We start from the raw sequence: 19263 nt of genomic DNA, 5'->3' as shown, positions 1-19263 counted from the left end.
AAGATATGCAGTAGTTCAAAAGAAGTTACTTTGGGGAAGTTATATGGCCTGTGTTATACAGGAGGCCAGACTAGATTATCACAGTGGTCCCTTCTGGCCTTGGAATCTATGAATCTGAGTGTAAAGCTATCCCTTCTCATTGATATTCATTCTGTTTGGCTTCATCTCTCAAGCAGCCTCTCTTACAGGGCTTGACCATAGTCCTTCCCCTGAGGGAAGGGGAGGGAGAAGCTGAGTTATAGGTAACCGATTGCTTACTGGGGACCATGTCGCACCTCTGTCCCCTATAACATTTGGCTGTGCACACTGGACAGCAACATGTCCAAGAGGATAGACTCTCTGATCTAAACTATTTAGTGATTGTAATTCTTCCAGTCATTAACATGAAAATTGGAGTTAGATGGTATTTGGTCAGTTAATACATATTAGTGAGGGAGCACTGGTATTTTGGTGCTGACCTACCTACGTACCCAAAAATAATCAGTCGTGTGAGAGGCAAGAAACAGACTGAGACCAATGGATATGGAATTGAATACTTAGTTTTTCCCCCCATATACCTTTGCATCCAGTTTATGGTGGACATGGTTTGGAGCACAGACAAAAAGCAATCTGCTAAACTGCCCATTTATATTTTCATCAGCGGAATGGAAATTTTCCAGGTATTTGCAGTGCTTTGATGGAAGAATGAATTTTTTTTCATACATAATAAGATCCACATGGCAGATTTCAGACTCCGGTATTCCTCTCTCCGTCCGTACACAGAACTCCCATTGGTGTCAGTGATAGTTCCATGATTGTAGGGAAAGCTGAACATTGGATACAAGATCTTTAAGCCACATTAAGCCACATTTTCTCTAACTGTCCGGAAACTGGGTAGTGAGAGCCACCATTTCCTGTTTGTGCTATATTCATGATAATTCTGTGACTGCCAAGGTGGTAGTTTTTGTATCACAATAAATGTCAGCAATATTTGTAACAGGAACACGTTATTGCAAATCATGTAAATTCTTAACTGTTCTTTCATCACAGAAAACTGACAAACTAATGATTTATTAACTAAAAAAAATTAGTAATAACTTTTCACATGAAATCCCTTCTTTTATTTGATTTATTTGCCAGTAGACTTTCCATCTAACTCTGCTTTGAGCTGGATGTAGTCTGATCTTTAGCAAATCTTTGGAATTGGTTATGATTCTCCACTTCACTTTTGCCTCCCTGCTTTCAGAAGTCACTAGCCCTCTACTGGCTTCTTCACACTCAGTGCTAGATATTCAAACTCTTATGCCCACAATTCATTTGCACAAGCAGTAGTTAAAATGATAGACATGTTTCAGTACGTTTCATAGCCCTTCTTCGTCACACAATGTTATTGGGTAACCCCCTCTGTCAACTGGAAGAGATGGGTCATTATTGTATCTACCACTCATGTATTGATAATGAAAAAATAGTGTCCTGCCATTGTGGGACTAGATTTATTTATTAATGTATTTTTGTTCCTTTTTAGCTTTCTCTGTCTAGTACCTGAAGAAGCCAAATCATCATACCATGTAGAGGGCACAGGTTATGATACCTATCTCAGAGACGCCCACAGACAAGTATGTCACACAACTATAGTCTTTTTCTTTTTCATTTCTTCTTTTTTCCTCTTCATTAGCCAATGCTCTGGGTTTTGAATTGCTTGTGAGAATTTACAAGGGATTTGGGGACACGTACCGTTCTACTAAAAATATCTGAAGATAAGCTAGTAATGGGAAAGGTGAAAATTCAATTGCCTTGGACTAATCAGGAATTTACCTTTAGAGATTTTTAATTGAGTTCTGAATCCCCCTTACGCAGCTCTAATGGGAATTATAGATTATTTTAAATGCATTAATATTCCTGTAACAAACATGCACCACAGATTGGTTCATAAATTGCCTTTGTATTTATCTGCATTCCTCTCCAGTAGAGGACTGCCTGGCAAGATCTTTGATAGAACTTAGTGGATGTTAAAATTCTGCAGAAGAGTTAACATCCTAGTGCTTTAAAATAATGGTTCAGTGAGACTAATATGCAGCCTAAGGCATGCAGGTTTGATGTTAAAAAATTGGTGGGAAGGGAAAGCTTTAATTTTGCATATTTTGAAATAACAAACATAGATTTTATTTCTAAAAACATGATCTAAAGTCTCCTTGGTCTGAGGACAATCAGCATTCGTTTGCTGCCTTTCTCATGAAGTCCTGTGACTCTCCTGTGATGGAACAGAATTGGGCATACAGGGTGCATGGGGGGGTGGGGGTAGAGTAACGAGAACAAAAATACATGCAGTGGTACTCTAAGGATTTCCTACTCTCTGAATTTTGATAAGCGCACATTCAAATAGAAAGCTTTGCTTTCTGTGCTTCCTTTATAGTTTTAGCCACAACAAGGGTTGGTCCTCGGGCCGGTTTTGTTCAATATCTTCATAAATGATCTGGAGGATGGTGTGGATTGCACCCTCAGCAAGTTTACAGATGACACTAAACTGGGAGGAGAGGTGGATACGCTGGAGGGTAGGGATAGGATACAGAGGGACCTAGACAAATTGGAGGATTGGGCCAAAAGAAATCTGATGAGGTTCAACAAGGACAAGTGCAGAGTCCTGCACTTTGGACGGAAGAATCCAATGCACTGCTACAGACTAGGGACCGAATGGCTCGGCAGCAGTTCTGCAGAAAAGGACCTAGGAGTTACAGTGGACGAGAAGCTGGATATGAGTCAACAGTGTGCCCTTGTTGCCAAGAAGGCTAACGGCATTTTGGGCTGTATAAGTAGGGGCATTGCCAGCAGGTCGAGGGACGTGATCGTTCCCTTCTATTCGACATTGGTGAGGCCTCATCTGGAGTACTGTGTCCAGTTTTGGGCCCCACACTACAAGAAGGATGTGGAAAAATTGGAAGGAGTCCAGCGGAGGGCAACAAAAATGATTAGGGGACTGGAACACATGACTTATGAGGAGAGGCTGAGGGAACTGGGATTGTATAGTCTGCGGAAGAGAAGACAGCTGCTTTCAACTACCTGAAAGGGGGTTCCAAAGAGGATGGATCTAGACTGTTCTCAGTAGTAGCTGATGACAGAACAAGGAGTAATGGTCTCAAGTTGCAGTGGGGGAGGTTTAGGTTGGATATTAGGAAAAAAACTTTTTCACTAGGAGGGTGGTGAAACACGAGTGCGTTACCTAGGGAGGTGGTGGAATCTCCTTCCTTAGATATTTTTAAGGTCAGGCTTGACAAAGCCCTGGCTGGGATGATTTAGTTGGGGATTGGTCCTTCTTTGAGCAGGGGGTTGGACTAGATGACCTCCTGAGGTCCCTTCCAAACCTGATATTCTATGATTTCCTGAAAAGAGAGGAAAATGTGAAGGCAAAAATAGCAGGAACAGTAAAATTCTCATAATGTTCTAATTCTGGATGCAGGAAAGGGCATACTGTCTTCTCTTATTTCTTTCTTGCCTTGGGGAAAGGAGGATTCTGGGAGCAGTTTGAAAGTAGGATTGGTTTCTGCCTCTTATTCTCAATGATATGCATGGTCTCAAATTATTCCACCCACAAAAACATAACCCTCCACATTGGTGCAGTTACACACAAACAGCTGCTCTGCCTCTTTGCATCTGTGCTTGGAAGCCCAGTGGAAGATGCACAAGTACCTATGCTGTGTGCACTGAAGAAGGATTCCTGGATCTGATTCTTCCCTCTCTGTCACCAGTTTAACTCCATTGACTTCAGTGGAGTTACTGATGGTTTAGGCGAATCACACCCAGTTTGTGTAAGTTACTGTGCCTGTCCAATTTGTGTCCCAAGCAAGTGGCTAGTTTAGTTCTCCATTTTCCCCTCTGGGTGCCTGTATAAGTCCCCCATAATGTTGCACACATCAAGAGGAAAATAAAGTGCTTGAATGAAGGCTGATAATTTTTGTCCTGGATGTTTTCAAAATGGGAATATTCTAAGAATAGGAGTTCTCAGATAGCTGCCATTGACACTCAAGTGGTGTAGTTATTAAAAGGAAATGGTTTCCACAGAGGTTTGTAGCTTCTTGCTTTTTTTTCCTCTTCAATTGTTTGAGTATGTATTGTTGACTCTTTCTTCCCAGTTCCGGGATTATTGTGCAATCTGTTTACAATGGGAATGGCCGGGGTCTCCCAAATCTTTGGAAAAGTGCAATTTAGAAGCATCGTTTTTTGAAGGACATTTCTTGAAAATTCTGTTTGACAGAATGGGCAGGATTCTCGATCAGGTAACAAAACACATTATTATGACTTGTTTCTGATGCTTTTATCCCTGATAAATGACTAATCTCCACCTGGTCACATCAATACTCACTGTAGATGTTTAACATAGTAGTGCATTATTGTGCAACAAATTCTGTGTAGCTTGACTGCACTAACTAGTAGCTGTTAAGTTGTTGGTTTTTACTAATATTGGCAATCTTGTCAACATGCTGAGGGAGCATTATCTATCTTATCCTTGCTTTAAGGCTCTCTAGATTACTAAATACTGAAGTGATTGGCACTTTATCAATAGCAAGGGTGGATTTTGTATCTGTCCAACCTCTTTTATCTGGATTAAGTTAAAGAACATTGTGTGCACTCCCAGTGTCTTGCTTCCAGTAAATATGTATTCTGTGCATTATTAACTAAAGCAATACTGGTTTTAAATAACAGATCTGAGTGTCATCTGCTTTTTGGAAAAGCTAATCTTATACATATGATAAAAAGAAAAGGAGTACTAGTGGCACCTTAGAGACTAACAAATTTATTTGAGCATAAGCTTTCGTGAGCTACAGCTCGCTTCATCGGATGCATTCAGTGGAAAATACAGGAGGAGGAGATTTATATACACACAGAACATGAAAAAATGGGTGTTATTAATTGTTACCAGCAATGCCCCTCTGTCATGTACATTGGTCAAACTGGACAGTCTCTACGTAAAAGAATAAATGGACACAAATCAGATGTAAAGAATTATAGTATTCATAAACCAGTCGGAGAACACTTCAGTCTCTCTGGTCACTCGATTACAGACCTAAAGGTCACAATGTTACAACAAAAAGACTTCAAAAACAGACTTCAACGAGAGACTGCTGAATTGGAATTAATTTGCAAACTGGATACAATTAACTTAGACTTGAATAGAGACTGGGAGAGGGTAGGTCATTACACAAAGTAAAACTATTTCCCCATGTTTATTCCTCCCCCCTCCCCCCACTGTTTCTCAGATGTTCCTGTTAACTGCTGGAAGTGGCCCACCTTGATTATCACTACAAAAGGTTTTCTCCCCCACCCCCGCTGGTAATGGCTCATCTTAAGTGATCACTCTCCTTACAGTGTATATGATAACACCCATTTTTTCATGTTCTGTGTGTATATAAATCTCATCACTGTATTTTCCACTGAATGCATCCGATGAAGTGAGCTGTAGCTCACGAAAGCTTATGCTCAAATAAATTGGTTAGTCTCTAAGGTGCCACTAGTACTCCTTTTCTTTTTGTGAATACAGACTAACACGCCTGCTACTCTGAAACCTATACATATGATAATCTTGTCTCAGTGATGAGACAAATTGTAGCAAATAAAGGGATCAGAATATATCCCTAAGGGATATCAGAGGAACAAATACCTACTATTGAAACAAAAATAGCATCTGTTACTGAAGCACAATGTCAATTTGATAGAGTACCTGTCAAATTGATGGCACAATTTCTGAGTTAGTCAGGCAAGGTGTCACGGTCTGTGGTGTTAAAAACAATACTTGACTCCAAAAGAATTAAAACAAACTGCCTCAGTCAGCCAGCAAGAGTGAAATTGCTCAAGCTATGTCCTACCAAAAAGCCCACACTTTAAAGCTAAATTGAAACTTGCCCTGGGGATAATTCTAGTGAAGTGCTAATGTAACCCAGAAAAATGAAATGTTGGTTCTATCAAGTCAGATGAAAGTGACAAATTTGATGTGGTGTATGGTTATTTAAAGGTCCACATCAAATGACAAGTTTAGCAAAACACTCAGTTCTGCTTACAGATTTTGTTAGCCTTCCTTTAGGCTTTGTTATCATAATAAAGTAATTAATCCATAGCTTTTATATAGCACTTTTCATAAATCAATATCAAATTGCTTTACAAAGGAGGTAAATATTGTTCCAGGGGTAATTGCACCTGAATACCCTCTCCATGGTCCATTCCAGTAGCATCATGGCACGTCTCAGAACTCCAGCCATCACCCATCTCTGGGAAGGGAGCATGGTCCCATTCCCTTCTCACCCTGGTTTTTCATACTGTACAGTCCCTAGCTTAGACTCTGATATCCCCAGCAAGTGGTTCTGCCCAGTGGCCAGCACCTGTGCAGTGCTTTCTCTCCAAGGGCTATGAACAGTGTACCATGCAGCTCTTTCTCAGCAGAGTGCATTTATTTTTAAGATAAAAGCAATAAAACTCCCTACATGCTTACTAAAAGCTTATCAGTGGTCACCCCCAACTCCAACAATGGGCTCTGGGAAGTGTTGGTCTCTCCAACCCTTCAGCAAAGGCTGGGATCCCCCAAGGTCCTGTGAGTTTGTTGAATCAAAAGGAAGACCGCAAGTCAGTTAAAGATCATCGTTTTATATTAAAAGCCCTTTCATTGTTTCCTAGTCTCTTAGGGTATTTTCAAGCTGCAGCTGGGAGCGAGCCTCCCAGCCCAGGTAGACAGACTCGTGCTAGCAGGGCTTGAGGTTGCACACTAAAAATAGCAATGTGGACATGGCATCTTGGGTAGCAGCTCAGGCTCTCAACCCCACCTGACCCCCTAGACTTGAGAGTCCAAGCTCCAGGTCAGACTGCCATGTCCACACTGCTATTTTTAGTACTCTAGCTCAAGCTCTGTTTGCACAAGTTTGTCTATGCGCCTGGGGTATTGACTCACAGATGCAGTGTAGACGTACCCTGGAAAACCAAGCCCGAACCAGTATATGCAAACCACCTCAAGGGGTGCTGCTTTTTTGGAGTTGTCAACCGTCCCAAGGGTAATTACCCCTTACTGCTTTTAGTTCCTGGAAGAACTATGGTACTCTTCCCCAAGGAGTAGAACACAATCATATATAAACCATCTATAAATTTAATACAGCGGTCCCCAAAGGTACTGCGTGGCATTGCAATATGTCACAAGTGCCATTATCTTCATTAACGGATAAGGAAGTGACTTGCCCAAGGTTCTCCAAGCAGGCCAGGGGCAGAGCTGGTAGTAAAACGGAATCCGGATTTCCTCAGTCCCAGTGCAGTGGGCCACTCTGCAGCCCCTTGTTAGTAATATACAGCGTGCTTGCATGCAGCACGCCTCTTTGTTTCTTAAAAGCTTATCTGGGCCTGTGTTTTCTTCCCTTCCTGCAGTTAGAAAGCTTTCTTTGCTGTGGAAGTGGGTTGGATTGAGCTGCTTCTGGCAGGTGTATCATAGAAGCAGTTCTCTGGTAGTCCCATTTGTTCCTGACACATTTAAAATTTCATTTAAAATATTACACTTGTAGCTCTTGTGGTTGTGAAAGAATCTTTCTGGCTCTGACTTCATGCAGCTGCCTGACTCAGTCTGCTGACAAGGAGACAGAAACAATAGCTCTGTGAGAAGAAACTGGCGCTTGGAATTCCAGCTAGTTCAAAACTCAGCAGTCTCTCTCTGTCTGAGCCGCCCAGCCTGCTGAGAGCACATCACCCCTGTGCTTGACTGTCTCCTCATTGAATACTGAGTCATATTCGAGGTTTCAGTCCTCTTCTCTTCAGAGTGCATGAGATTCACTGGCTCAGATGACCAAGGACTTCCCACAGCATCTCCATTCCTCTGTAGCAGTCAACCTCAAGAGGGGGATGCAGGCACTGGAAACTTGTGAGCTTTGACAGTAAGCTGGGCTCACACTGGAATTTGCTTTTTCAAGAAATCAGGGTGAACACAGAGCATGAACATTTGTGCCTTCAGAATGACATGTAAATCACACTAGGACTTGCCTCCAGATTATAATCATCCTAATACCTAGCTCTTACACAGCATTTCCTAAAGCTCTTTACAAAGGAAGGCAAGTACCAGTTTTCTCATCTTACAGATGGAGGCTGATAGACTAACATAATTCCCACTGGCTAGGGTTGGAGAGAGAATAAAGAAGTTCTTCAACTAATCTGTAAGGTACTTGAACTCCCCTTTGAATGGCATGTGATAAAAACATAGGAGAGGTGTTAACTGCTCCCTCACACTTCAGTGGGGTATTATCTCTGAAGTATAGTGATGACATTTAAAATGTCAGCATTAAGTATTCCACTGCCAATCATTTTAGAAAGATCATCCAACTGTTTTGAGATTTTGTGCTGAGTTAGAATATCACCACTCTCCCAATGCGATTCCTCTGTGGAGATGATCGCTAGCTGACGAATAAGCACTAGGAACAAATAAAAGCTGTGATGAAGATACAAGCTTCATGGAAATGGATTTGCTTTCTGGGCTGAGGGGATCCTCTTAAAGCTACCCATTGATTACATCCTTTTCCCTGAAAATCTTTCTTACCAAGGAAGGCTGGAGCTTCCTTTAGCAGTTGACAGCACTGCCTTTTGCCTTTGGTTAGGGTTTGTTTGGGTAAAAAGGTCACTAGAAAGCAGCACAAAATATTTCCTTCACGAGGGACTGGTCCTGCAGGTTTCCTAGACCCACATCCAAACCTTCTTCTCCACCTTGCAGTACTTGGTGGAGTCACTAGATGGCCTGGCTACCTGTGGGTGTTTTATCGAGTACAGAATAAAAGTGAAGGAAGATAAATACAGTACAAGCCGTAAACATGGTTTTGTATTTCACATTTTCCCGTCCCTGTCTTTCTAATGTGTGTGTCAGTGTAGTTAGTAATCATTGAGGAAAAGTGAACAGCACTTTTATCTTATTCTAGAGAGATTCTATTCTGTTTCTTTATATAGATACTTCTTTAACAGCTATTCCCAAAGAATGGGGCATAAACTGTGTTCTCACCCAGGGATCCTGAAATTCTCAACCTAACTTAACCCAAGGCTGAGCTCAAACTACAAAGATTTTGGGCACTGATCCAGCATTGAAATCAATGGTGCTCCATCCGGGTGCAGCAATCCTCCAAATAATATTAATCATAAGACCTAGCTCTTTTATAGCACTTTTCACCATTAGATCTTGCAGCTGTGTACAAAGTAGGGCAAGTATCATTGTCAGCATTTTACAGATGGAGGCTGAGGTAGAAAAATAATTCCCATTGCACACTTATTATTTTATTATTATTAATAATCATATGTATTGCATATAAAATCATCTCTCCCTTAAATTAGGAACGGGGCTATAGGTATGATAGCTGACTTGTGATTTCAGATTAGAACAAAACAAGTAGTTTGAGTGCTGCCTGAAAACAGAGATGACGGTGATTTTGAAGTATTTATCTAAAATTCGGCTGAAAGACGCCCACAAGAATCCAAAATGCGGATAATGGCATGTATTTGTTGCAGGAGCTGTCCAAGATGCACATCTATATGTTAAACAAGTTTCAGAGAGAATTCTGAGACTTCAGACCGTATGTGTGTGGTTTTTAAAAAAAACAACAACCCAAAAACACCTCCTTCCAGAGAAGAGTATTTAAATCCATGAACATTGAATGGTATCCAGATATTTAAATTATATATGTGGGTGCGCGCACACACACTCTGAAACAGAATCTAAATCTGTTACTAAAGATGTAAATTAACCCAAAGTATTAGGCATCAATTCTGCAAGGTACAAAGTGCCCATACCTGCCATTGGCTTCAGTAGAAGCTGAGGGTGCTCAATACTTCCACAAGGTTGGCTCCCAAAACTGTGAGCTAGGAAAAGCCACCTAATTCACCACTAAACAGTCCTTCCTCGTATTAAGCTACAACCACACACCAGCATTAATTTTGCTGTAGCAAAACTCCTTTTTGCACCTGTAGGTTCCTTCTTCCTGGTTTTCATACAGTTGTATTCATTTTGATGGAATAAATGGGTTGAGAGAGATACCTGACCTGAAACTGTCCAACATTAAACAGTGTTAAACAAGATTTGGTATACAGATATCTCAGCCTGCTTAGTACCATGGCAAACACTCCATTAAACATCCTTTTAACCTTTTATTAATGGTGCAGCAAAGAGAGAAAATGCAGTTTTTGTCTCTGCCGTTGGCTCTCACTTGCAGTCTCACTGTTGGACAAACACAGGTCTAACACATGGTCTTATCAGTCACTGGGAGACCTGGCAAACTTGTATTGTATCAGCATAGATCTGTTTAGGGCATTGCTTTTAGCTGCCTCTTTCTGGTCATGGGCTTAAAACATTGTTGCAAAATATGCAGTCTTGGCTGGCTGAGCCAGAGTCTTGTTAGACAGAAGGCAAAAGGAGAAGTGTGGGGAAGGAAAAGAAAACACTGGGGAGGGTGGGGCGTGACAAGGTCTCATGCCCCAGGTCGTATTCGGGATTGAGCTGGAGCAGGCAGCGATGTCATCTGGCTCCCTCTCTGGCTGAGTTTGGTCAGGATTAGGATGAAGATCCAGGCTCCCAGGAGATGGTGGGGATGGTAGCCATGATGGTGAAGCTTGCTCCAGTAGCTAGTTTTTATCCCCAAAGTCTCTCTCTTGAACAGCAGCGAAGGGGAGTGATGAGTAGAATAGCCCATCCCCTTATTCTTTTGTCCACATATTAGACCTGATTCCTGCCACAACAATTTCGGTTCATTGATTTCTGATCTATCACTGGTTTTGTTTACCAAGTATTATCTTAATACAGTTCTTGAGTTATATCAGGAAGCCTTTTTGTTTGGTCTAATTGAATCTGTCTTGTTTTTGTACCTTTTCCCATCAGTATTTGTTGTTATAGATTATTGTGACATTTTATGAACTTTCACTCACTTTGTACAGTTGAGCTCACAATTAAGGTACATTTGTACAATTAGGGTACATCACAATACCCACTCTAGTTGTGACAGCAACAGCTACTATAAACAGCCTCTGTAATTGCTACCTCAGCATGTGCTTATTATTGTCTCCTGACTTTCCTGAGAATTCTCACTAACTGGGGGGCAGCTGGCCAACACTCGCACTCCGTATCATTCTGGCTGTGATCAGAGGTTTTCTGGTGGGTTTCTTGGCCACGTTGATGGTCTGATACACTGTTAATGCCAACAGTACTTCTGTAAGTGATAACTCCACAGCCATTCATTCTGGGTTTTTTCCCCACTGCAGCATGATGCTACCTTGGCGAATGTCGTGAGCTTTGTCCAAATATGAAATGTAAATATCAGCAAAGGCCTTGGCAGAGCTATACAGATCCCCATAGCAAATAAAAACAATGAAAAAAGGATTTTCAAGTGTGAAGTCACGCAATGAAAACACATGTAAACGTTGGCAATTATAGACTTTCCGTTCAATAGCAAAGAGCCTGAGCAGTAGCCATTGCTGCCTGGTCACATTCCTACCCTGCTGGGTTTTTTTATTTAGAAATCTTTTTGACACTGATCATTTTGTTTATTATTGTGAGGAAAATTTTAGTATAGTTATTTATCTACCTGTCTTAGGTATCTACCTGTCTTTATATGGCTTCCATTACCATGTAATCTGTTGCTCAGTTTCTTCTGTTATGACACTTTTAGTGATCAGATCTTGAGAGCATGTATATACTGCAGCTAGGGCGTAGCTACTTTGTCCATTACACTTCTGTAGCTAGCCTCATCTCCTGCATCTAATACATTAGGTCATGATGCAGCTTGCAAGAGCAGGAAAGTCCAGGGCTGATACACCTCAGTTGTGTTGTGAGGCTGTTGTGGGGATGGGAGGATTTGGGTCTGACTTGATACCCAGGATTTAGAGGAAAGTAGCTGCATAAGCATGGGGTAGACAAAGAGGGAGTCATAATAAAAATAACAATGTCCTCTTGTCTGTTCGCAGCCATACGATGTAAATTTACAAGTTACATCAGTGTTGTCCAAACTCTCCCTGTTTCCCCATCCACACATCCATGAATACCTTTTGGATCCCTATGTAAATCTGGCTTCAGGCTGTCGATCTCTATTCTCCGTTATTGTCAGGGTGAGTATACGACCAACTAACATTTATATGTGGCTACAGTGGTGATAAACTTAATAGCTGTGTAATGAATGCTAAAGGAGGGTAATTTTGGCTTTAGTATGGCAACTGTCTGGTCTGTTGAAAGGAAAATACTTTTTTTTTTTAAAGCACTGAATATGGATTTTCATACCAAATAACACTGGAGAATACACTTTTCAGTAAATCCATTTACTCTCCATTGGTGTCTCTGAAATTGTTTTACTTGCCATGTTTGCTGAGTTTCAAAGATATGGATGTAAAATAATTTCTTTCAAGGTTTTGCCCTTCATTCTGCAATAAAGTTGTTTTAATTCTGAATGGGTCCTGCTGGAATCATTGACATGGCAGTGTCCTGTAATGTCTTAAGTACAGGCATATGTCTGCACTAGAACTGGATTGTAAAAGAGCTGCTTTTATTGAGGCACAAGTCAATTACTCTCCTGAACACGCTGTGCTTTTGGATGGAATGCTATAGCATATAGTCATCTGCCCTTCAAGCCTGATTCATTCATCCTGTCCTACTTGTAACCCTACTGCAGATCCGTGTCCACTATAAAATTACTGTATGTTCCTCAAGTCTCCCATCTCTCCCTCTGATCTCATCTCTCCCTCTAATACCGGGTATGATGAGGTCTGCCAACCACACACAAAATACAGGCAGGAACATGTTAAGAACCCTTCCTGCCTGCAGATCGCAAAACCAGCTCCACCGGGGATCCCCTGACAAATCTCAATTATGAAGAGACCTAGTCCCCAATGGCTGTAGCTAATCACTGCAAGCCCACATATAAAGAAAGAGGAACAGGATGAAAAGGAGCTGGGGCAGAAGAGCTTGAAATGTCCAGGGAGCAACGACTGTCTGCCAGAGGAGCTAGCACCAGGCTACTGCTGAGAGAGTTAGAACCCCCTGGAAGCATAAGGAAGGTAGATGGAGATAGAAGCCCTGAGAGCCAAGGGCTTTTTGACTTGTTTAGGTTACCTTTATGGCCTCTGGCTTGTTTTATTTGATTTGATTTAAGCCATTATTGCGTGGGTCAAACACCAATGTAAGCAGCTCGAACTGGAAGTCACCCCTTCTGCAGTCCCGAAAGCCAATAAGCTATTGGGTAGTTTCCTATGCCAATATTTAGGGAGCCAAATTCACCACTAGTATAACTGTGGAGTCAACAGAGTTCCACCCATTCATAGAGCAGTGAATTGGACCTACAGTTACCTGGGGCTACAGTTATTGGGACTTCAAGTCTCTGTTCATCAATTGTTCCCATATCTCTAAGTCCTACTTATGTTTTTAGTTCTTACGCACTAACACTGTCTAGTGACGAGGTTACAAATTGGTTTATGAGACTGTACAACACAAAGGCACATGATTTTAGATTCAGAAATTCCCCAAGTTCAGTTCCTCCAACCAGCAGGGGCATTGTGTTATGTGAAGATGACTGTACTGTATCCAGGTGCTCCCTCATGGCCTCTGCAGTGCCCTGCCCCTCTTTCCCCTTATTCAGGGCTCTCTAAACAAAGTCAGAGCCCTTTTTGGGGTCTGGGTTTTTAATTAAGTTAACAAAGTTGCCAGAAACACATAAGAAATCTCTACCCACCCTTAAACTGGGCATAGCCCTTCCTCCTGGAAGGACTGTCCCTTCCTCAGGGACCACTTCAGGAGACCCTCTCTCCCTGCATGTTCACTCTGCAGTCCCCTTCTAGCTCTGCTCTTCCTTTGAGCTCTCTTTGCTGTCACTCACAGGCTTCATCTGGCTAGGGCTCTGAAGGAGCCAAACTTGCTCCTTGTAGCTGCTCCTCCCCACCAGTCCCAGGTCCACACAGTCTCCTCTTACCTGAGCTTTCTCAGGTTACTAACCAAGCTTCCTGCCTTGGGAAGTCTCAACTGTATAACCACCTGCAGCTTCCTGCTGCCTTTTTTATTGGAATCATTTGATTTCTCTCACCTGAGGCTAATCTTGTAATCAGCCCTGGCTAAGCCCCAGGCTCTCCAGCCCGGGGCAAGCTACCCTGTTGCCATGACACTCCAAAATAACATGGTCTCTGCAATAATGAGCAGAGGGAATGCTGTAGATGTCTGGCAAACTAGATCAAGCTGAGTCTGAGGATTCAGTGGCAGAAAGATTCTGAATATACCTCACCCATGTTGGGCAGTTGTGAAGATGAATTAACAACCTTGTAAGTTGATCATTATTTGAACTCTCATTGGCTGTCTCTTTATTTGGCTCTCACTTCATATACTACTACTTTGCCTCTGTGTGATTTACAGGTTGTTGGAGATCTTATGGTGAGAATCCAGCGCATACCGGATTTCACTCCCAAACTTCTGCTGGTCAGAAAGCGTCTGCTTGGATTGGAGCCTGAAGGGCCCATGTAAGTAAATAAATTGCAAATCCTCCACACAAACTGTTTTCGTGTGAGGCTTCTTCTTAGCGCCTGTTGTTTTTTCCTTTCCCAGTATTGACCACATGACATTACTGGAGGGTGTGATTGTACTGGAAGAGTTCTGTAAAGAGCTAGCAGCGATTGCATTTGTGAAATACCATGCCTCATCTACACCCTAAGCAGCCGCTTGAAGTGACTGGGCTACAAAATCGAGTGTTTCAGTCAAAGAAGACTATTGACTCCACCAGACAAGAAGGGAGAGAGCCTCCTAACAAAGTGTTGATATAATTTGACAGTTGTTATGGATGGCAGTGGAGGGTGAGTTCTTGGTCACTGTTCATGATTTCTTGGCACTCGCTGCACTCCGATGGAGATGTAATCAAATGGACATTGAACCCAGGATGCAATCAAAGGGACTTCAGGGCAGACAAAATATAACATTTCCAGTCACTGTTTGAAGAGCTGAAAAAAATGTCTGAAGACCACAAACTTCAGAACTTTGGTTACCAGGCCATTGTTTTAACAACATTTTAGGTGGTAAGGATTTTTGATATGCTCTGGGGCTCATATACTTCAATTGTCTTTTGTGATCGTTATTGCTTTTTAAAATATCAAGCTATTTCTCTAATGTTTTCATGTCATAAGCTTTTTCTGTTCAATTGAGAATATGAAAGGAAAAGAGTAAAGCAGCATGTGTAGTTACAAGTGATACCAGCTAAAACATTGGAGAGAGGATTAAAAGACCTGCTAATACATATGTAGTATGATATGATCCATGTGGGATGAATTCTCCTTTTGTGAATCTTCTTATATTGTAAGGAATTCTGGGCTGGTGAATTCTGATTCATCACTGTGTTCCAGTTTTAGACTGGTGTAACTCCTTATATTAGTGAAATTATATTGCCATATGTTGGTGAATCAGGGCCTGTATGTAGACAACAATCAAATCCTAAGTATGCATGTTTCTAGTGCTGTGCTCTTCGTTTTTCCAAATGGTTTCTGCTGAGTTCAGCTGTGTAACTAGACTTGCCTTAGATTTTTGTATGGGAGCTCCAGTTTGTTTGATCTATGTCATCTTTACAAGGATGCTATTATACAGGTCATTAATAGTAGTTGCTAAAACCAGTATTTTTTTAAATGCTATTTAACATTGGTTTAAGAATATTTTGTGCCTTGAAAATTGGCAGTGAAAATGTTCTGTTGTTTTTCAAATGTTTTACTGCTTGTCTGAATGTAACCATAGTGTCCAGACGAAAGAGTGACTGATACCATTTTGGGCAGCAGTATAAGGGATGATTCAATACTTAGGACCAAAATTCTCCACTGGTTTTCACAACACTGGGATGCAAAGATGTTCCCCAGTTCATTCTTTGCAACATGAATTCTACCAGCCAGAGCAGGAATTTCCATTGCAGGCCAAGGGGCATGTACGCTAGCGTACTGTGCTACTGTTCCTCCTGAATGACTTTAGCTAGCACTTGCTGCTGACAGCAGCATAAGCACTAGCAGGCTGGAAGGGCTGGATGTGCTCCTTAACCTTCCTATCACTCTTGGAGATCTCTGTATAGAGAACTGCCCGCCTGTTTACACCTTCATATTGACACAGTAGCACAGACAGACCAAGCAGGATTGAGCCCTTAATGTTCATATTCCGTTTCTTTGTCTTTTTTAATATCCTGTCAGACAGTGAGTGTCAGTTTCTGATCTCATTTCAGTGTAAATCTGGACTAATTTAATCTCAGTAGCATTCCTCCTGATTTCCATGAGCGTAACTGGGATCAGAATCTGGCCCTCCATGATTTTGATGTCTGTCTGTTTTTTTACGTTTATGGAATCTGGATTTTGAACAACTCCTAAAGTTACCAGGTGCCTTGTCCAACAAAATTGAACATGCTCACAGTTAATGGGCTAAATTCACCACTTATTCACAGCATAAACTCCAGTGGAGGGTCCTGCTGGTGAAAATTACAGGGCCACAGGCAGATAGAAGTGTGGAGTACCACTCCAAAAAAGGAAAAGCATTGCCCAAAAGTGGCTGTGGCCAGGGAGTAAGATGATTCACTAGCTCCCTACGGGTCCTCCCATCAACAGAGCTCTGGCACGTCAGCTAGAATGAAAGATATTCTCAAGAGTGGGTAGCGGTAGGAACCTGGGACTTAGCAGTCATATGCACCAGCTTTGCTGAATGTGCCCCAATAATGTTTTCATAACAAAATAGCTTAGTAAAATAGAGTTTAAGAAAGGGTACTTTCTCTTCATTCCCATTCTTTACATGGGTATTTGGAAAGTAGCAAGTGATTTTGTTTTCAGTGCAATGTGTACTACAACTGATCCATTTTGAGAAGCTTCATTAATATAATGTACCTGCCTGTACATACAGTATAAAAAAGTATGTATGTGTGTAGATTTATGTTTAGTGCATACATTTTTGATAATTTAGGCCCCGGTTCTGCAAAGCGCTGAAGCATGAGCATAAAGTTAAGTATCTACTTAAGATCCATTTAAAATGAGTATGAGTTAGGAAAACACTTGAAGTTAAGCTAGTGTTTAAGTGTTGTGCTGAACAGCAGTGGAGTTATGCATGGTCTTAAATGCTTCGCTTCATCAGGCCTTTGTTGTTTTAGCTTGAGTTTAATTACACTTGCTGCAAAATTTAATCCTGTTTTCATTATTTATTAAAGGAAAAAAAACCTCTGATATTTAGAATACTCCTAAAGTCCCATTCGCAATGTAAACTGTAGCAGACATAATGCTATGAAAAATGAGAGTGAGAGAAAACAAAATCCACATTAGAGCATTCCAAACAATATGATCGTTATAAATCCATGTAAGAGGTGCAGGATCTCAGATGGAGACATGAACGTCATTTAATTTTTTTAAGTCAGTTGCTGCTATTGGCGCTAATTACACAGTAAGGGATTGCATCAGTTCGTTCATGCAAGGATACCTGCAGAGTCTGTAGTTTTTAAATGCAAAAGGATTTACCTAGCTAGAAGCCCAATTATTTAATGCTTGAGTTGAACAATAAGATATCACTATAAATATTCTTAAATTCAAGATGTAATTGTCTAGCATTCAGTCTTCAGTGCATTTAGTAGCCATAATGATATTTCGCAAACCAAATACTATTCAGGCCACAAATTATAAAATGTTGATCCATCTTGATAGTAAGTGAAGCAGTGCTCGGAAAAGCTTGAGCCCTTCTGGTTTGTATAGGTGCTGCTTACAATTATTACCATAAATTGTGACAGTGACTTTTATTTTTGTAAAAGTGATGAACTCTTTCTTAAGAGATGGAAATAGTTTAATTTTGTTTCTTGGTTTTCATGCACTTTTATTTTTAAAAGTAAAAATTAGTTCAGCTCCATATTTTTACTCATTGAATCTATGCATGTCAGTGAGTTGACGTGTGTGTGTGTGTGTGTGTGTGTGTGTGTGTGTGGTTATTTATTACCCACAAGTGGACACCTGAGAAACATGGCCTGATACTCAGAAGTTCAGAGCACCTGCAAATCTTTCCAGTGTCAATGGGAACTGCAGGTGTTGATCACCTTTGAAAAATATGGCTAAGAGTATTATTTTGAAATATTTGAGGGGAAAATACGGGGATAATTTTGGTTAAGTAAGTAAATTCGAACTGCATTTTTACCCTGATGCACAGTTTTTGTAAATAAGGACACATTTTTATTTTTCTGCCATTTATTGTATGTATTGATTTAGACTCTGATATAGAAACTTTTGTAATAAGCAACATGCTACATCTGCTAGAACAGAAGTTTGTCCTTAGTTTATTTCCATTATGATTGTAATCTTCCTAGCATTCAAATCTTGTCTGTGTAATGTTCGTATAATGTATTCATTCGTGCAATATGGGAGCTGTGATTTGATACACAGCTTCAGTCTGGTTGTACATCACCTATGTAGCTATAAGGACTGAAATCCTCAGCTTGCTTACACTATTGCTAGTGTAAAGATTGTTACACTTGATTTTACAGGGCACAAGTAATCATGGAATTGCTTTGTAAATACATTGTAATTTCTTACCATGCATTGCTGTATGAATACACAGTTACTGTTCAATTATGAAGTACATCATTATTTGTCTTTAGAGAAATGTTACAATGAAGTACTATGTAAAATCTACAGATTGCATGGTATTTCAGGTTGTATGATAAATCCAAACATATATATGATATCATACAGGGCTTTCCAACCATGATGACAAATAATATTTTCTGTGCCCTGTAAAATAATTACTCTCTATATATACACTTTTTTGTTTTGCCTCCTGCCTTGTTTACATTAAACAGAGGATATTCAGTAAACTTTTTTATTGAACTTTATGTCGGTCACTGACTGACAGTGTTGCCAATGTTTAGCAGACATGGGATATGCAACAAAGGAACTGTTGAAACAGCCACACTTCTATAATTAAAGTACTAACTTTTACAAAGGAGGCGCTGATCAAATTCAATTTTTGTGCAAAAAATGCATGCAGGATTAAAAGGGATATTCTAAAAATAAATTAATTTCAATGAAGTGACTTATTTTTTCAGAATTCTAAATAAGTTTTGTATGTTTAGAGGAAGAAAATGGTAGAAAATCATTGAAGTGATGATGATGATCTTGCTTGTCTTTCATCCTGAAGGATTTTCAAGCATGCTACAAACTTTATATAATAATCATGGTGGCCACATCTGGGGTAGAACGTGTTGGATGTTGAAGAGAGTACACTACTGTTTAGGATACAAAATGAAGCAGTATACTCGCTCCCACTCAAACTGGAGATAAAAT

General features: G+C 40.7%; 1 protein-coding gene across 1 annotated transcript in view; it reads left to right on the top strand.

The window, feature by feature from the left end:
• Positions 1-19012, top strand: part of FHIP2A (FHF complex subunit HOOK interacting protein 2A) — a 50299-nt gene extending 31287 nt beyond the window's left edge. Inside the window, exons 13-17 of the mRNA XM_084632962.1 lie at positions 1505-1595; positions 4107-4250; positions 11929-12069; positions 14354-14457; positions 14543-19012. Coding sequence (XP_084489088.1) covers positions 1505-1595; positions 4107-4250; positions 11929-12069; positions 14354-14457; positions 14543-14648 — 586 coding nt within the window. The 3' untranslated portion in view covers positions 14649-19012. The remainder of the gene's footprint in view (positions 1-1504; positions 1596-4106; positions 4251-11928; positions 12070-14353; positions 14458-14542) is intronic.
• Positions 19013-19263: the final 251 nt, after the last annotated feature.

Source organism: Lepidochelys olivacea, assembly GCF_965140295.1.
Source record: "Lepidochelys olivacea isolate rLepOli2 genome assembly, chromosome: 7".
Taxonomy (NCBI): domain Eukaryota; kingdom Metazoa; phylum Chordata; order Testudines; family Cheloniidae; genus Lepidochelys; species Lepidochelys olivacea.
The sequence above is the reverse complement of the archived record's forward strand: the minus strand, read 5'-3'. Positions and strand labels throughout refer to the sequence as shown.